Source organism: Lepidothrix coronata, unplaced genomic scaffold (genome assembly GCF_001604755.1).
Source record: "Lepidothrix coronata isolate B3197 unplaced genomic scaffold, Lepidothrix_coronata-1.0 Scaffold100, whole genome shotgun sequence".
NCBI lineage: Eukaryota > Metazoa > Chordata > Aves > Passeriformes > Pipridae > Lepidothrix > Lepidothrix coronata.
The window spans coordinates 494009-509804 of record NW_016690280.1 but is presented as its reverse complement, the minus strand read 5'-3'; the positions used below and the strand labels follow the sequence as shown (position 1 = coordinate 509804).

General features: G+C 48.0%; 2 protein-coding genes across 6 annotated transcripts in view; one reads left to right on the top strand and one right to left on the bottom strand.

Moving 5' to 3' along the window:
- Positions 1-6355, bottom strand: part of LARS (leucyl-tRNA synthetase) — a 27917-nt gene extending 21562 nt beyond the window's left edge. The window contains exons 1-6 of one of the 3 annotated variants that reach the window (XM_017822933.1): positions 6314-6355; positions 4501-4619; positions 2666-2753; positions 1947-2027; positions 1371-1511; positions 123-284 (exon numbers count right to left, since the gene is read on the bottom strand). In XM_017822933.1, the coding sequence (XP_017678422.1) occupies positions 123-284; positions 1371-1511; positions 1947-2027; positions 2666-2753; positions 4501-4619; positions 6314-6319 (597 nt within the window). In that variant the 5' untranslated portion in view covers positions 6320-6355. Of the gene's footprint in view, positions 1-122; positions 285-1370; positions 1512-1946; positions 2028-2665; positions 2754-4500; positions 4620-5240; positions 5266-5516; positions 5589-6313 lie in introns of those variants that run through there. The other 2 variants (XM_017822935.1, XM_017822936.1) reach the window with 2 other exon arrangements.
- The window catches only part of RBM27 (RNA binding motif protein 27), a 23776-nt gene continuing 13958 nt past the window's right edge, over positions 5979-15796 (top strand). The window contains exons 1-8 of one of the 3 annotated variants that reach the window (XM_017822938.1): positions 5979-6097; positions 9683-9801; positions 10571-10695; positions 12478-12584; positions 13159-13349; positions 13770-13856; positions 14169-14432; positions 14979-15215. In XM_017822938.1, the coding sequence (XP_017678427.1) occupies positions 6039-6097; positions 9683-9801; positions 10571-10695; positions 12478-12584; positions 13159-13349; positions 13770-13856; positions 14169-14432; positions 14979-15215 (1189 nt within the window). In that variant the 5' untranslated portion in view covers positions 5979-6038. Of the gene's footprint in view, positions 6098-6754; positions 6895-9682; positions 9802-10570; positions 10696-12477; positions 12585-13158; positions 13350-13769; positions 13857-14168; positions 14433-14978; positions 15216-15796 lie in introns of those variants that run through there. The other 2 variants (XM_017822937.1, XM_017822939.1) reach the window with 2 other exon arrangements.

Sequence of the window (15796 nt, the reverse complement as noted above, 5' to 3'; positions counted from 1 at the left end):
ATTTCTAGAATAATGTTGGTATTATGCAGAAAATCTCCGAGGAGAAGCAGCACATTCACAGACACACTAATAGTACAGGTATGGCTGCCTGTGTAATTGAGATTTGGATTTCCAAGAGTCACCTTCAATCCCATGCTCTTCAGATCCTGGACAGCGAGGGGAGGAAAATAATCCAGCCAGTGCTCAGCTTCAGAAAAACTGACCACTTCTTCATCAGAGAGGCCCAAAGACTTCATGATTCCCCACTGGTATTTGGAAGAGCCAGTCTTGGCAGCAGCCTTGCTCTAAAAGAACAACTGGAATCAGGAAGAAGTGCACGGTCTTGTACGCACAAGAGCATTTTGCTCTGTTAATGTTACAGTTTCCAATTCCAGATATACAAGTTAATACAAATATTCTCACATCCTCTCTCTAGCAGTGAAGATAAATGATTAGAGTTTCCATTCTACAATCTTTCCTACCTTGTACTCACTGCACACTCCCTAACACCCCTCTTCCCACTAATTCCATGCCAGTGTCCAATGCACTTGCAGCAGCTGTGCCATGACAACCTGGCAAGGAATGGCCCATTCCTGCTCAAACCCATGGGTGTTTGCACCACAGAAAGGTGGTGAGCCCTCCACCACACCCTTGTACCAAAAACCTTTGCTGCTGTCACTTTGCTCACAGTACTTTTCCCAGCTGTTGTCCTTTGAGCATCTCCTGTCTCTCCCCAACAGCAACTCCCTGCCCACGGGAGCAGGAAAGGTCACTCCTTCTGTCACACAGAGAAACCCAACACTGACAGCAAGACAACCTCTTCAGCACACCTCAAAAACATATACAACATCTCTAAGCTTTTCCTACACTTGATTCTTTGTCTTGTTTTTTGATATTCCCAAAATCCTAAATCTCATTTAAATACCTGGTGAGCCAAAATGGTTTGGATGATTTTAATAGAGCATATCTAGCCAGAATTGGCTAGATACCAATTTACAAGAGAATAATCAGAACAGTAGCTATACACATCCCCTACCTCTGAAAAAGTAGGGTTATTGCCTACGACCTGTTTGTGAATGTTTTGTGAAGGGTTTAAAAAAAAATGAGAGTATTACTCTTGATTATCTGTTTTTTTCTTTCCCAAGAAACTATGAAGCAGTGCACCAGCTCACCAGTAAGGGCTCATGCATTACCATGGTATCTCTGGAACCATGCAGCTGATGCATTTTTTTTCTAGTCTACTTTAAAAGTACCCAGCTACCTTGGAAAAAACAATGAAGATCTTTACATCACGAGTTTCTGTGAGCCCAAAGGAGGAAAATACTGCAATGCACACTCTGAAGCTTTGACAGCACAGCTCTCAGTCCAGGAAGGCTTGGTTTAAACTTTACCTTTTTGCCTTTTGCTTTGTCTTTGATGATAATTTCTTCTTCTTTTTTACCAGAATTTTCTTCCTCTTCTTCCTCCTCATCAGGAAATTCCGGTGGGCAGCCATACAATTCCATTTCTCTTTTCAGCTTATCTGCACAAGCCTGAACAGAGTTATTGGGAGTGTGTCAGCACTTCTCTAGGCACTGGCTGAAATCACAGCCCAGGAGTGTGTTTTACTGATAACACTCTGCATTTCACTACAATGCTTTAAACTTTTTCTGGACCTTGTATTAACTTCTAGGAGATCCTGCTACTCCCAGAACATCTGTCAGGGCAGGAACAGGATTACTGTGAGGATTTTCTTGCAAAGAAAGACGTACACCAGGTATAATTTAGTTTTTATCTTCTAGGAAGTGATGATATACAGTTCAAGCACAACACATCTTTACAGCAAATTCAGGTTCCAAATCATACTGTCCTGATGAATTTTTAAATAAACTAGGGTGATGTTGGGGATGGACAGTAAGCAAGGCTCCAAGCAGCCTTAGGGATAAAATCCACCCAGAAAAGACCCTCAGCAAATGCAAAGCTCTCACCTTGATGGGCATCCCTGTGCAGTGCAGCCCAAAGGGAAACAGGCAGCTCTTCCCCTTCAGCCTCTGGTATCCAACTGCGAACTACAGACAGGGAAAAAGGAACAGCTGAAACAGGAATGGCACAGGGCTGAGGAAGCACCTTCTCAAACCCAGCTGTGATTCCTTCTCTAACACACAGCCACAGACAGACAGGTGAGTGCAGGCACCCAGCTGGGGAGGGAATTCATGACAGGAAGGTGAAACTGGAGCTTGGTACTGCCTGGGCTGCACAGGCATGAGCTTGTCCAGCTTCCAGGCTGACCAGAGAAGAATGGGAGCAAAGAGATGGATGTCATGGAATCCCACCCACTAGTGCCCCAAAACCTGCTCCCACACAGGTCACAGAGCACAGCAGGCACAAACAAAAGAGACAGTCATATCTCTTGTGAAGTTTGAGCTGTTTAGCAGCACTTCCTAAAAAAAAAAAAAAAATCTCATTTGAAAGAATGAACAGAGGAAACACCTGCAGCCCCATCTCCTCGAATTCAAAGAGCCATGAACGGCATTTCCCTTCAGCCAGCAATATTCCCACTGAAAATATGGGGGGAAAAAAGTGTAATAAGTCATTACTGAAGCTATAAAGGAATTAACAAAGCATTCTGTTAGCTTCAAACTGAACTACAAAATCATCATTTGTTCTGGGGCAGTATTTAAAGGTATCAGCAAAGGAGAATATTTACCTCACATTTAGATAAGGAGAACGTGTGTCCCAGGTGCAGGCGGCCGTTCATGTAGGGGTAAGGAAAGGTAACAAAGTACTTTCCTTTGCTGAGAAGTCAAAAAATTGAAACAATCAGCTTTTAAAGTGACCATCAGACGATGCACATGTAAAACAGGTAACTGGCATGTTCAGTTATCAGCCCACAGTGACATTAAAATATTATTTTCCTGCCAGTAACACAAGTCTTTGATTTTACAGAGTTGCTACACTAACAGGCTTTATCCCCTTAAAAAAAAAATCCTAAGCACAAAAAAAACCCTCAGAGGACTGACATCACAAAGAAATGTTGAAATGGATATAACATGTTCCCACAGGTAATAAATTCTAATCCTGCTTCTGTAAATTAATTACTACAGAGGCTTAAAGTCATTTATTTAATCTCCCACTGACTAAGTTCAGATTTTAAGGGCACACTGTAAATAATCACTCCTTTCACAAGGATGTATTGTTGCAGGGTATTTCAAAGATATAAACATCATCTTAGTTGCTTTGAAAAGTCAGGTTCCAACAACATAATACATCTTTAGGACACTGAATTTCTACCTCTGCCCTTGCACTCTACTTCACACCTTGTCTCTTCCTTTCACACGCTCCCACTGATCTATAAACATGCAGGAATAAAGGCCAAGTCATTTGTTTGCTTGCAAAAATTACAATTTAAGAACCTGCCACCTGTTACACCAGTTCAGTTATTATCTTGGTTTAGTCTGACTTTCCCACACAGCAAATAGTAACCTCATAGTGCCAAGGTCACTGCTTTTCCAGGCAGAGACCTTCCCAGAGGACTAATTCCATTCCCCCAGGCAGCCCCTCCACAATGTGAAGAGCATGGATTGCACTGATCCCAAAGGAGCCGTGCTCCCAAGCACACTGCACATTCCCAGGGAGTAAACAAGTTTCTCAGGGATGCTCTGGGGCAGAAATAAAACCCAGACTTAAATGGTCTTTCCCAATCCTGCAGTCTTTCCCACTCTCTGCACCTGTGAAAGGCTCCTCCTCCCTGCAGCTCCGGTCCATCCCCTCCTCAGGGCAGAGCCAGGTGACACCTGCCCACTCCTTTGGAGCCAATTTCAGACAGCTGAGAACAATTGTGGAACCAACCAGGTGGGAGCACGTGTAACCCAAGAGAGAAGCACCTTTTACACCAACACAGCAGCTCAGCAGTGTCTTACCACAGGAGCAGAAAGCCATTATCAAAGCAAAACAGTAACCAAACCCAGCACAGGTTTGGTTAATGGTAGAATGGTCTAGAAAGGACCAGAATTAGCCACGTGATAGGGCACCTCTGCATAGTTCATGTAAGAAAAGAAATCACAGCCCCTCATCTGAGGAACAGTAATGGTCACACATGTGGTTCCTCCACTTCTACACAAAGTACAAGAGGTTAGCAAACAGCAGGACCCATGATTTTGTGTAATACTGTTCTCTCAGCCAAGCAGAGCAGGACATACCCTCCATCAGAGTGAAACCTCCCAGTCATGAGGGCTCGGGTATCACACTGAGGAACCTCCTCCAAGTGTACAAGTCACCAAAGAGAACCTGGATTTAAAACCACAGAGGGCACAGACACTGCCAAGGAACGAAAGAGCTTCTCTTGTCCCTGCTGGAACTTGGCCACACACGTAGTCATCTGCTTTACATCATCAGCTACAGCAATGCCAACAATGTGTGAATGAGTCCCTCCCAAGAACACTGCTCACTGCAAAGGGGCCACTTTTCCCTCCCCAGACTTTAAATGGAAAAACATTTCAGGAAGTGAAAGAGAAAACCTGCAGAAAAAGCACACAATGGTACCTCCTTTGGTCCTTCCTGTCCGCAGCATTGATCTCAAACACTCGCTCATGGTCCCACTTCTGCTGGATCTCTCTCTCAATCTTCTTCAGGAAATCCACCTTCGCTGTCCCTTTACGCTCCTGCTCAACGGAGAGGGGGAAGAAAAGTCTGGCTGTAGAAGTTCACAACCACAGAGCTGCGAGTTCTCACAGAACACTCCTGAACTCCCCCGGGTTCGGGTGAGCGCTGTTCTGGCTCCAGGGCACTGCAGCACCACCCCAGAGCAGAGCAGCAGCGGTGGCTCTGTGCAGACCTGCACCCTGAGCTGCGCCCTCCCAAAACAGGGCCCTGGATCTGTATGGAAAGAGTTAACAACCCTTCTCCAAGGCAAAAGAGGGACGGCAGCCAAGTAACACATTAATACACTGATCACCTTGCCAATAATGAACAAACTCAGAGGGATCTCAACCAGGGAGACCGGACAGGATCATACAATTAAAAACACCCCACGGAATTCCATTTCATTCCAGAGTCTCCATAAACTCGATTTGATGCTTCTTTCTCTTGCTACACCTAAAGTGGGAACAGCACTCCCCATGCCAGGAGGAGGGTTTGGTAACAGCTCTAATTGTACTTCACCGACATGGTTCTTCAGATAAAGCATCCCAAGTGATTTTAATTAAATGCTTGTTAAACAGCCCTTCTCCTTATTCTTTTATAACGCAACATATGGTAAATGCTAAAGAAGCTTGTTCTTTTACCATAAAACATATGGGAACTGTTACGGGACACACGCACCGCAGATTCCGCACTCAAAAAGCTTGAGGACTGGGTTCTTTTCCCTCAAAACCAAGACACTCCTAAGACCTTTACATGAAGGGACCGCGACAGCCGGGCAGAGGGCCCAAAAGGGCCTGTGCGAGGCCTCTGCCCGACGGCCGCGGCACCGAAGAGCGACCCCGGGGCGATGTGCGGGGCCCCAGCAGAGCCCAGAGCCCCGGAGGCTCCCCCAGGCCAGACACCCCTCACTCACTCACCGCCATGTTGCTGCGCCTGACGAGACCGCGCGGGCCGTACCAACGGCGGCACGGCCAAGGGGTGGGACCAGGACCGTACCACAGCACCGGGCGGGGGGAACGCGGGCCTTTTGTAGAGCGAAGGCAGCGGACCGCAGCTGAAGAAGGAAGGAAGGGAAGGAGGGCAGGTGGGAGATCAGGACGATCACCGCTGTCACCTGTCCCTTGCGGAGAAGGGGAAATAAACCCGGCACGCCTCTCGGGGTGCACTCCTGCCAGGCCGATGCCCCTTTAAGAGCGCCCCCCCCAAGATGTCGCCGTGGGTTCATGTGCTCGCTCCACCGAACTTGCTGGTTCTCCCTGACCCTCGGGTCGGGCTCTAGGCCGTCGCCATTGGCTGGCGGCGCGGGGCGGCGGTGCCTGATTGGCGGTGACGGCACGGCCCCGCCCCGGCCGTGCCCAGCAGGCTGCGCTGCGGGCGGTGCCGGGCAGGCTGCGGCCATGGCGGCGGTGTCGCTGTGAGCGGGCGGACGCGGGGCCACCATGATTATCGAGAGCGTGGACGCGCTCAAGTCCTGGCTGGCCAAGCTGCTGGAGCCCATGTGAGTGCGGCAAGGCGAGCGGGGCGGGCCGCGCGGGTAGCCCTTCCCGCGGGCCGGGTCCGGCCGAGGCGCTGCGGCCCTACCCCGCCTGTCCCCGGCCCGGGCCCGGCGCGCCCGGAGTGCGGGACAGCCCGGGACAGCCCCGGCTCGGGGACGGGCTGGGGGCCTTTTGTCCCGCAACGGACAGCGGGGCTGNGACACCCCTCACTCACTCACCGCCATGTTGCTGCGCCTGACGAGACCGCGCGGGCCGTACCAACGGCGGCACGGCCAAGGGGTGGGACCAGGACCGTACCACAGCACCGGGCGGGGGGAACGCGGGCCTTTTGTAGAGCGAAGGCAGCGGACCGCAGCTGAAGAAGGAAGGAAGGGAAGGAGGGCAGGTGGGAGATCAGGACGATCACCGCTGTCACCTGTCCCTTGCGGAGAAGGGGAAATAAACCCGGCACGCCTCTCGGGGTGCACTCCTGCCAGGCCGATGCCCCTTTAAGAGCGCCCCCCCCAAGATGTCGCCGTGGGTTCATGTGCTCGCTCCACCGAACTTGCTGGTTCTCCCTGACCCTCGGGTCGGGCTCTAGGCCGTCGCCATTGGCTGGCGGCGCGGGGCGGCGGTGCCTGATTGGCGGTGACGGCACGGCCCCGCCCCGGCCGTGCCCAGCAGGCTGCGCTGCGGGCGGTGCCGGGCAGGCTGCGGCCATGGCGGCGGTGTCGCTGTGAGCGGGCGGACGCGGGGCCACCATGATTATCGAGAGCGTGGACGCGCTCAAGTCCTGGCTGGCCAAGCTGCTGGAGCCCATGTGAGTGCGGCAAGGCGAGCGGGGCGGGCCGCGCGGGTAGCCCTTCCCGCGGGCCGGGTCCGGCCGAGGCGCTGCGGCCCTACCCCGCCTGTCCCCGGCCCGGGCCCGGCGCGCCCGGAGTGCGGGACAGCCCGGGACAGCCCCGGCTCGGGGACGGGCTGGGGGCCTTTTGTCCCGCAACGGACAGCGGGGCTGGGAAAGGGTCTGGAGCAGCAGGAGCGGCTGAGAGAGCTGGGGGGGCTCAGCCTGGAGAAAAGGAGGCTCAGGGTGGACGTCTCTACAACTCTCTGACAGGAGAGTGGAGCCGGGGGTGGTGGTCGGGCTCTGCTCCCAGGGAACAAGGGACAGGACAAGAGGAAATGGTCTCAAGCTTTGCCAGGGGAGATTCAGGTTGGATATCAGGAAGAATTTGTTCATAGAAAGTGTTGTCAGGCATTGGAAAGGCCTGCCCAGGGAGGTGGTGGAGTCACCGTCCCTGGAGGTGTTCAGGGAACGACTGGACGTGGCACTCAGTGCTCTGGGCTGGGTGACAAGTTGGGGATCGGTCACAGGTTGGATGTGATGATCTTGGAGCTCTTTTCCAGCCTCAGTGGTTCTGTGTGCCTTGGCTGTGGGCTGCTTGTGTCCCCCACCCCACCTGCCTCCCTGGCTGCACTGTGGTCGCTCAGTCCCAGCTGTGTAACCTCGGAGCAGAGCCCATGGCTGGCGGGAGCTGACAAAACCAGGAATAATGTTAAACCTGTGGAAACTCTGCATTTACATTCTGCTGCTTACAGTGGAAGTGGGACTTGTTTGGAGTCAGCATGGATCCACATTGTTTCATGCTGCTTTTTATGGCTTCTGGTAATGCATCCTGGCTGTAACGTGGTGGTGGGTTTGTGCCGGTCCCGAGCCCTGCAGTGCCTAAACAGCCCCAGGTGCTGGTCCTGAGTTCTGCAGTGCCTAAACACACCTGGTGCTGGTGGTGCAGGCACAGGAGGGGTTGGGGGGTCTCACCTGCAGCAGGAGTCTCCTGGGAGAAGCTGCTTGTCAGTGCCTGGCAGCCTTAAGGCTCCCACAAAGTACAACTGAGGCCTGTGTGAAGTGTTGTAAATAGGTCTTAGGACTGCTCAGTTGCTGTCATTAAGTATCAGGCCTTTGGAAGTTCTTCCCAATTTTCCTTTCCCCTTGTTAAGATCACAGATGTCTTTGGTCAAACCCTGCTGAAAGTCTCTAGACTGGAGCATGATTCCTGCTCTTGCAGTGTCCCTGCCAGCTCCAGTCAGCCTCCAGCATTCCTTGGGCACTGGAGCTGCACTGTGGGGATGTGAGCTGGAGACTTTTGTGGCAGAGAATCAAGGGATTGGGCCAGTGGGCCCTGGCAGTCAGGGACTCTAAAGGGACAGTCAGGGAGTGTAGTGACAACAGAGTGACAATATAGCCTGGCTCACCTGGAGGAGTGCACACATCTTGTGTGCTCCTGCACTGCATAATGGGATGGTAATGCCTGAGAGAGACTAATGTGCAGAGAAAGGAAAGGGAATAGTTGTGAAGTGATGGATCATCTCCTTTATTTGAAATGGAAGGTTTATAATCAGTGCGTGAGGGCCCCAGTACATCACACACTGTGAATGCATCACATACAGGTTATTTCTGTGTATGTGTAAAATCTGTCAATTTGTGGTTTCTTTGTTGTTAATTGCTCCATTTATCCTGGCTTTCAGCGGAGGCTGGATGTTGTTGCAGGCTGAGAGTAGAGCTGCTTCATTGCTGCTCATTGAGGATTTTTATTTCTCTCACCAGTTGCCCTCTGTGTGGCTTTTGCCCTTTGCTTGTTTTCTGGCTTTTTTTCTTACTTTAAATTATTTTGAGGTCTATATACTTTATACTTTTTCCTTCTATTTCCATAGTTAATATTCTCAGAAAATACACAATCTGCTTTTGAATGTTAATTTGAAAAAATAAGTCTTTAAATCATGAGTGTTTAGGTTCCTGCCCTCAGCTGATAGCTGACATCTACATCCTCTGAGAGGCAAAATGAGGAGCTGTCACTTCATCATGTCACACTGTTGTTCTGTTTTATACCTGGAGTGTGTTTCTAGTGGCTGAATGGTGGAATCTAAAGCAATATCCCATATAAAGATTACACTGCACAAAGTTGGTGTCTTTGGCCTTTGTGGAGCCAGACAAGGGGGAGGGAGTGTGGGGAGAGAACTTGGTCAGTAACTGTTCCCCTTTGGGTGTTTTACAGGGTTACTGTAAAATTTGGCATGAGAGTATCCATGGGGAGGAAACCCCAGCATGTCAGGCACAACCACTGAAGCTGTGCAGAACTTACCTGTGTGTGTATTGAAAATGTGCCTCTGACATTTTCTGAACTGCTTCATAACAATATTTTAATGTTTAAACCCAGTTAACCCTTTCCAGTCCTTGTGCAGTACCTTCCCTGGTTTGTGCTCTGCCATACCCATAGAGCCCTTCGAGCTGTGGTTGCTGGGCTGAGAGGGCCCTCAGCAGTGGGTCTGATTGTCCAAAAGAGAGGTGGTTGTCCCTCAGCAAAGCTCAGGAAGAGCAGAGGAGCGGGACTGTTGTCACATGTGGCTGAGGGGTCACAAGGCAACTAAAATATTGGACTGTGGTTTCATAAAGCCCTTTGCTGGCCCCGTGGTCCCAGGGCAGCTGTGCTGGTGCTGGGTGTGAGCCCAGCACCCCGGGGGTGTTGCAGGAGCTCGGGGGGGTCCTTGAGCAGTGACTGTCCCCGCGAGGTCGGTGTCCCGCAGCAGCCAAGCGTGGTTCTCCCTCTCCCCAGATGTGACGCAGACCCCTCAGCCTTGGCCAACTATGTCGTGGCATTAGTCAAGAAAGACAAGCCCGAGAAGGAGCTGAAAGCTTTCTGTGCTGACCAGCTGGATGTCTTCCTGCAGAAAGGTACATTGCTCTCCAGGGGCTTTGCTTCTCTGAGGGGAGGACAGAGGGTGATGCACCACTGTTGCCTTCAAAATGCTTCTTGGCATCCATGAATACTTCTTACAGAATGTGATGGAAAAAAGATCTTGGGATTAAAAAATAATAATCCTCAGGTGAAGTTGTGTAACTTGGACTTTTCACAGTGGGTGGGAGGAAGTGCTCTGAAATGAAAGCAATTTAGTTTAAAGTGTTAGTCGTGCTGCCAGAAGCTTCTCTGACAGGTGCTTGGTCACCTTTGAAAACCTAGTCCTTGTTAATCCTTCAGGCTCCTGGGGAGTTTTGCATGGCAATTTGGTTCATACTCAAGGTTTTAAACACCTGAAATTCTAACACTCACTGGGGAAGTTATTGTGCATTTTTCATGGTGTTGAACTGCTGCTGTGAATTATTTACTCTCATAAAAATTGCCCTAAAGAGGTTGCTGAGGGTAGCTGATGAAGTAGCTGTGGACTTGTTCCTTGATCACAAGCTCTGATCATGCTCACCCTTTAGAACAGAAGTTTCTCTTGTTGTCTTTCATATACCTGATGAATTGCTTTCTCTAAATGAACAGCCTCAAGTCCCACAAATGTAATTCCAGCTCCTTCAGTGGGGCTAAGGCTCATTAATCTGAGGTGCTGCTGCTCTGAGCAGCCCACCTGGCTGACTCTTTTCAGGGTCTTCTCTGGCAACTGTAACCATGCCCTTAAATCCACATATAACAGTATTTTCTTGTGTTCTGTATCCTCAGAAACTTCAGGGTTTGTAGATAAACTTTTTGAAAGTTTGTACACCAAGAGTTACCTTCCTTCTGCTGAGCCCACGAAGGCAGAGGCGAAGCCTGCAGGGCAGGAGAAAGAAGAAGTCAAGGAGGAGGTAACGTATTTGCTCTACCTGCCTTTAATTTTCAAATTAGCTCTCATACATTTGTGAGGCCAAACATGAAAGAAAAATGCACTCTGTTGTGACTAATGATCTCTGTGACCTGTGTGTGTCTGAAGAGCAATGGAAGGTGACAATTTGGACAAGAACATTTTAAATACTTTTCCAAAGCCTGCCTTTGATTGAGAGTAGTGGCACTCAGAAATCCTATTCACATGGCCCTAGCAATACCAGATAATAATTATTTGGAAGGGTTTGAGAGGGGAAAGCAGCAAAAACAGTCCAAAACATTTCCAATTTTTTATATTCTGTGAGGAATGGAAATTATTTAGTATATTTTCTGTGATACTTAAAAGCAGTGAAATATATCAGCCTCTGTAACAGAATAATTACTTTGGAAAGTGAGATAGAGTTTGTTTGCCAACAGTTCTCTCTTTTGCCGTGATTTTAAGTTCTATTGACAAAATTGAAAGCAATTAAGTTTTTGAGAGAAGGTGACAATTAATTGCAGAAATCTGTCAGTCAGCCAAACCCAGGTCAATCCAAACAAACACAAGTCCTTATTTACCAGAGCGTCATTCATCAGATGATTTAAATTAAAGTTGGTTTATACTTTTTTGCTCTCTTTTCTGATGTCCTGTTTTATCTGAGGCTGTGACACAGAATTTTGCTTATGGAAGTTCATAATTTGCCACTGTACAAGACTTTCACTGGAAGAGCTTTCTCATCAGTTCTCAAAGTAATGTCATAGCTTATAGAAAGTCCTTTAGAGCTACCTTCAGTTGGCTTAACCAGTGCTCTGGTGGGGACAGAGGGGAAGGTTTGGGGAGTGGAGTGGCAATAAGCAGAAGAAGATATCTAGGACAGCTTTATGGGACAACTTTACAGGATCAGGACATTAATTAGTTATTTTGACGTCAGCAAGGCCATCAGCAGATCATCAAGGTCTGTCATATAGCTCAGTGTATGGTGTGAGTCCTGCAAATGGAGGCCATAAAATAAACTACACTTAGAATTACAGCAGAGTCAGGGCTGCAGGGGACCCAGGTGTGATGCACCTTGTGCTGGGAGCAGGGCTGCAGGTCAGGCTGTCCAAAGCCCTGTCAAGCCAAGTCTTGAATATTTCTACCAGTTCTCCCCAGTAATCCTGTTATGCAAGCATGTAGGAAACCTTCCTTTTTGTTTTACTTGGGAAAAAAAATCTTTTACATTATTGCATGTCAACTTTTGTCACCAAAATTTACAGTAACTTGTAAGCAGTGTGAAATGGCAGCAGAAGTGCAGTGTGGGTCAGTGGTTTGCAGTGGTGGTACAGCTGACAGACTTGTGAACCTGCTTTGGTGGAGGCCAACAAGAAATGTGACCAGTTCCACCATGTGAGCAGATTTTTGCCTTAAAGCAGTTATTCCAAATGTCAACTAGTGACTTTCCTACCTGGAAAGGTGACTCCTGAGTCATATTCCAAGATTCAGGAAATACCCAACTTATAGAATTGCTTATGCTAAATAAGGCAGTAGAGTGGAGAGAGATCTTGTCTTTCCTGAATCCTGTTTAGAAACAAAACATCGAAGTGGTTTTATTTGAGAGCATCTCTGCAGAAAAACTTGGAAGTTTTGAGACAAAAACCCCTCTAGTTCTTGATTACTTGTAGTGCTTCAGTATTGTGGGCAAGTAGTACTTGAATATTGTTTTATATGGGATGCTGTCTATAACTTGAAGTACATTTTGATGTCATGTTCTTCATTAAAAAAAGTGATACTTGTCCTTGTTTGGTAGTTGTGTGTTAAACAGAATTTTCAAGAGTCAGTTGAAGAAGAGCGGGAGAGCAGGAAGAAGAAGTATTCCAGTCCCCAGAGGAGCCGTGGAGATTCCAGTGAGCAAAGGTTAGCTTTGAGCCACAATATTAAGATATTCTTCTGTATTTGTTGTCAATCTTTACCTGGTTTTTACCTTGTAGGTAGTGATTTTTATGAAAAATAGTGACTTTTGTCCCTCCTTTTCTCTATCTGTGATATGTTGTCTGTATGCTGATCATGTGTGTGAGAGCCCTTCACGAAAAGTTGGCCTCTTCCGAAAAAATGATAGTATTCTTCAAATGACAATTCCTAGGAATGTCATCAGTTCCATTGTTTCCCTTGTTATATAAATGAAGACCATTGTTGGGAGGTCTGTAGGGGCTGGGGGCTGTTGTTCACACAGTGAACATCACTTTTAAGCCTGTCGGGGTCTGAGCATTGTAACTGTCTCACCTTGCCAGTTCCTAGTCCTGCCCTTGCTGCTTGCTACAGACCAGTGATTCAGCTGTGACGTTCTGTACTTCTCTGTAACTTGGGAAATTCTGACTGGAATGTCTCACTGCTCAGATTGGAAGGACAAGCAGTACCTTACCTTCTCGTGAGCTTCTTTTTTAATTTGGTTCCTCCTTTCACAAACGTCATCTACATCTGTCTTTTCTAGGACCAGAGAGAAAAAGCGGGATGATGGGAAATGGAGGGACTACGACAGGTACTATGACAGGAGTGACTTGTACAGGGAGAAGTCTGGCTGGCGCCGGGGCAGGAGTAAAAGCCGGAGCAAAAGCCGAGGGTTAAGTCGGAGTCGCAGCCGCAGCAGGGGCCGGAGCAAAGACCGGGATGGCAGCAGGAGTGGTGAGTATCCAGGGTGCTGCTGCAGGAGAACATCCCATGGCAGTGCTGGGTGTGACTCCTATGGACTCTGTGGTTTAGCAGCCAGGAGGTGCCCTTGGGTAGTTGGAGCAAAATTTGGGAACTTTGTGTTCTTGAAATTGTTAATTAAGATGCTGTTCTTTGGAGTAGAACAATTAAAGGGGTTGCTTTCTTCTTTGCTAACCTCTTAATTTATCCACAGGTGTATACCCGTGGATATCAGTAGATTGTATTTTTGAGCTGTGTGTTCTGACAAAGCTGTTGATTTTTATTTTTTTGTTTTTCTCCTTGTAGAGATCGAGCTTTTTGCAAAGCAGTGTTTCCCTCTCTTTCACTTTGTTACTGTATATTTTTAGAGAAGGTTTCTTTGCAGTGGTTACCATGTGATCATTGTTCTTTTAGGGCTAGTTCAGGTCTGTTGGAAAAGTAAGTGCCACAGATTACAGCAGATTTCAACGCACCTTGAGACCACGTTAGTTAAGGGCAGAGGTATGTTTGTTGTTTGAAAGGCTTTTGCCCTTCTCTTTCTCCTTTAAAAGAGAGCTGTAATCCAGAATGGAATAAGGAGCAGAGGAACGAATGTGCATTTCGCAAAGAAAACGTTGAGATTTCTGAAATTAAACCCCTGTTCACATTATGTTTAGTTCTTACTGCATTGGTAGGAGTGAGCTCCTTCAAGAACAGTTTAACATGCAGAACACTCAATATTTCAGGAAATGTTGTATATTAGCACTTCCTCGTGGCTCTGATGTACAGAACAAAGCATGAAAACTTTACCCAACTATTTTTTTTTTTAAACAGAGCACCGAGAGAGAGAGAGATCAAAATACAAGAGTGAAAAAAATGATGTTGAAGGCTCGTATAATCCGGTGTCCGCATCTTCCAGTAAATCCTCTGAGCAGTATTCCTCTGCACAAGCTATTCCCAGTGCTGTTACTGTAGTTGCGCCTGCACACCACCTTGAAAACACCACAGAGAGCTGGTCAAATTACTTCAACAATCACAGCAATCCCAGTTCATTTGGCAGAAACCCTCCTCCTAAAAGAAGATGTCAAGATTATGACGGTAACTGTTCCTTAGTTTTCCATTTCATGCCTGGTTTCAATGTTTGTGTGACTTGTTTTTGGGGTATTCACTAAATGTGGGCAGCAAGTCACAGTGCAGTGGTGTGTGACATGTACCTTGTATGTAAGAGGTGCAGAGATGACCTGTGTCATACTGAGGACATAACTAGTCTTACTGAAGCAGTTTGCTTATGCTGTGACAGTTGCTGCATAAGAACATATGGAGTTTGTTCACAGTTCTGTATGTGCTAGACAAATACCTCAACCACTGGCACTGCTGCTGCAGATTGCAGCGTGTGTGCATGTTTAATATAAACACGTACTTCTGACTAGCCTTTATGATGGATGCATGTAAGCTTGTATGCTTTTATGAAGGATTGTTCTAATTTGAATTATTTTGAAACCCTATCTGATAATGTAATGTATCAGTAACTGCATGCTTTCCTTATTAAGAAATTCCAACAAAATCTGAAATGCTACGAATCACTGCGAACTTCTGGGTTTGGTTTTTTTTTCCTGACAAGATACAAAATGTCCTGTTTTGCAGAGCGAGGATATTGTGTCCTTGGCGATCTCTGCCAGTTTGACCACGGAAATGATCCTTTAGTCGTAGACGAAGTTTCCTTGCCAAGCATGATCCCGTTTCCGCCGCCGCCGCCGCCGGGGCTCCCGCCGCCCCCGGGGATGCTCCTGCCGCCGCTGCCGGGGCCCGTGCGCGGCCTGAGGCTGCCGGTGCCCCCGGCCCACCCGCAGCCCCCGCCGCCCGTCGTGCTGCCCGTCCCACGTGAGTCACAGCTGCCTGTGTCTGGCACCACTGTAGGAACCAGTTGCGGTTTCTTGCGGTTTCTTTGCCGTCCGTGTGCTGTTTGAAATAGTGCCAAAGGAGTCCTGAAAATTCGGCTGGTGAACCACGATGTGCCTCACATTCCAAACTGAATTAAATAGGGCACGGGAGTGGAGCGGGGGGGATCTTTCAGCTCATCTCAAGCTGGTGGTGGTTGGATTGGTCACTGACACTTTCTAGGATTTTGTTTTCCTCAAATGCAAAAAATGTTGAGATTCGATCTCCTAAAGGTTCTAATAAAGCTCCAGTGTTGGTGCTACATTATCTGCTATTAGAAAGTACTATATCATTGGTGCATCTGAGATCTGTCTTAGCTCAGCAGTGATCTGAGATGTTCAGCCTTTTTTGTTATCTTACTGCATCTTATGAATTCTATGAAGAAGTAGCATTATTAAGGACATGGTTGTTCTGGTTCAGTGCTCTCTATTCCAGGGACTCAATGCATGTGCTGTGGTGGTTGTGGTTGTGTCCAATAGCAGCAGCTTTGGGATGAGAAATAATTTGATACAGGATTAACCCTA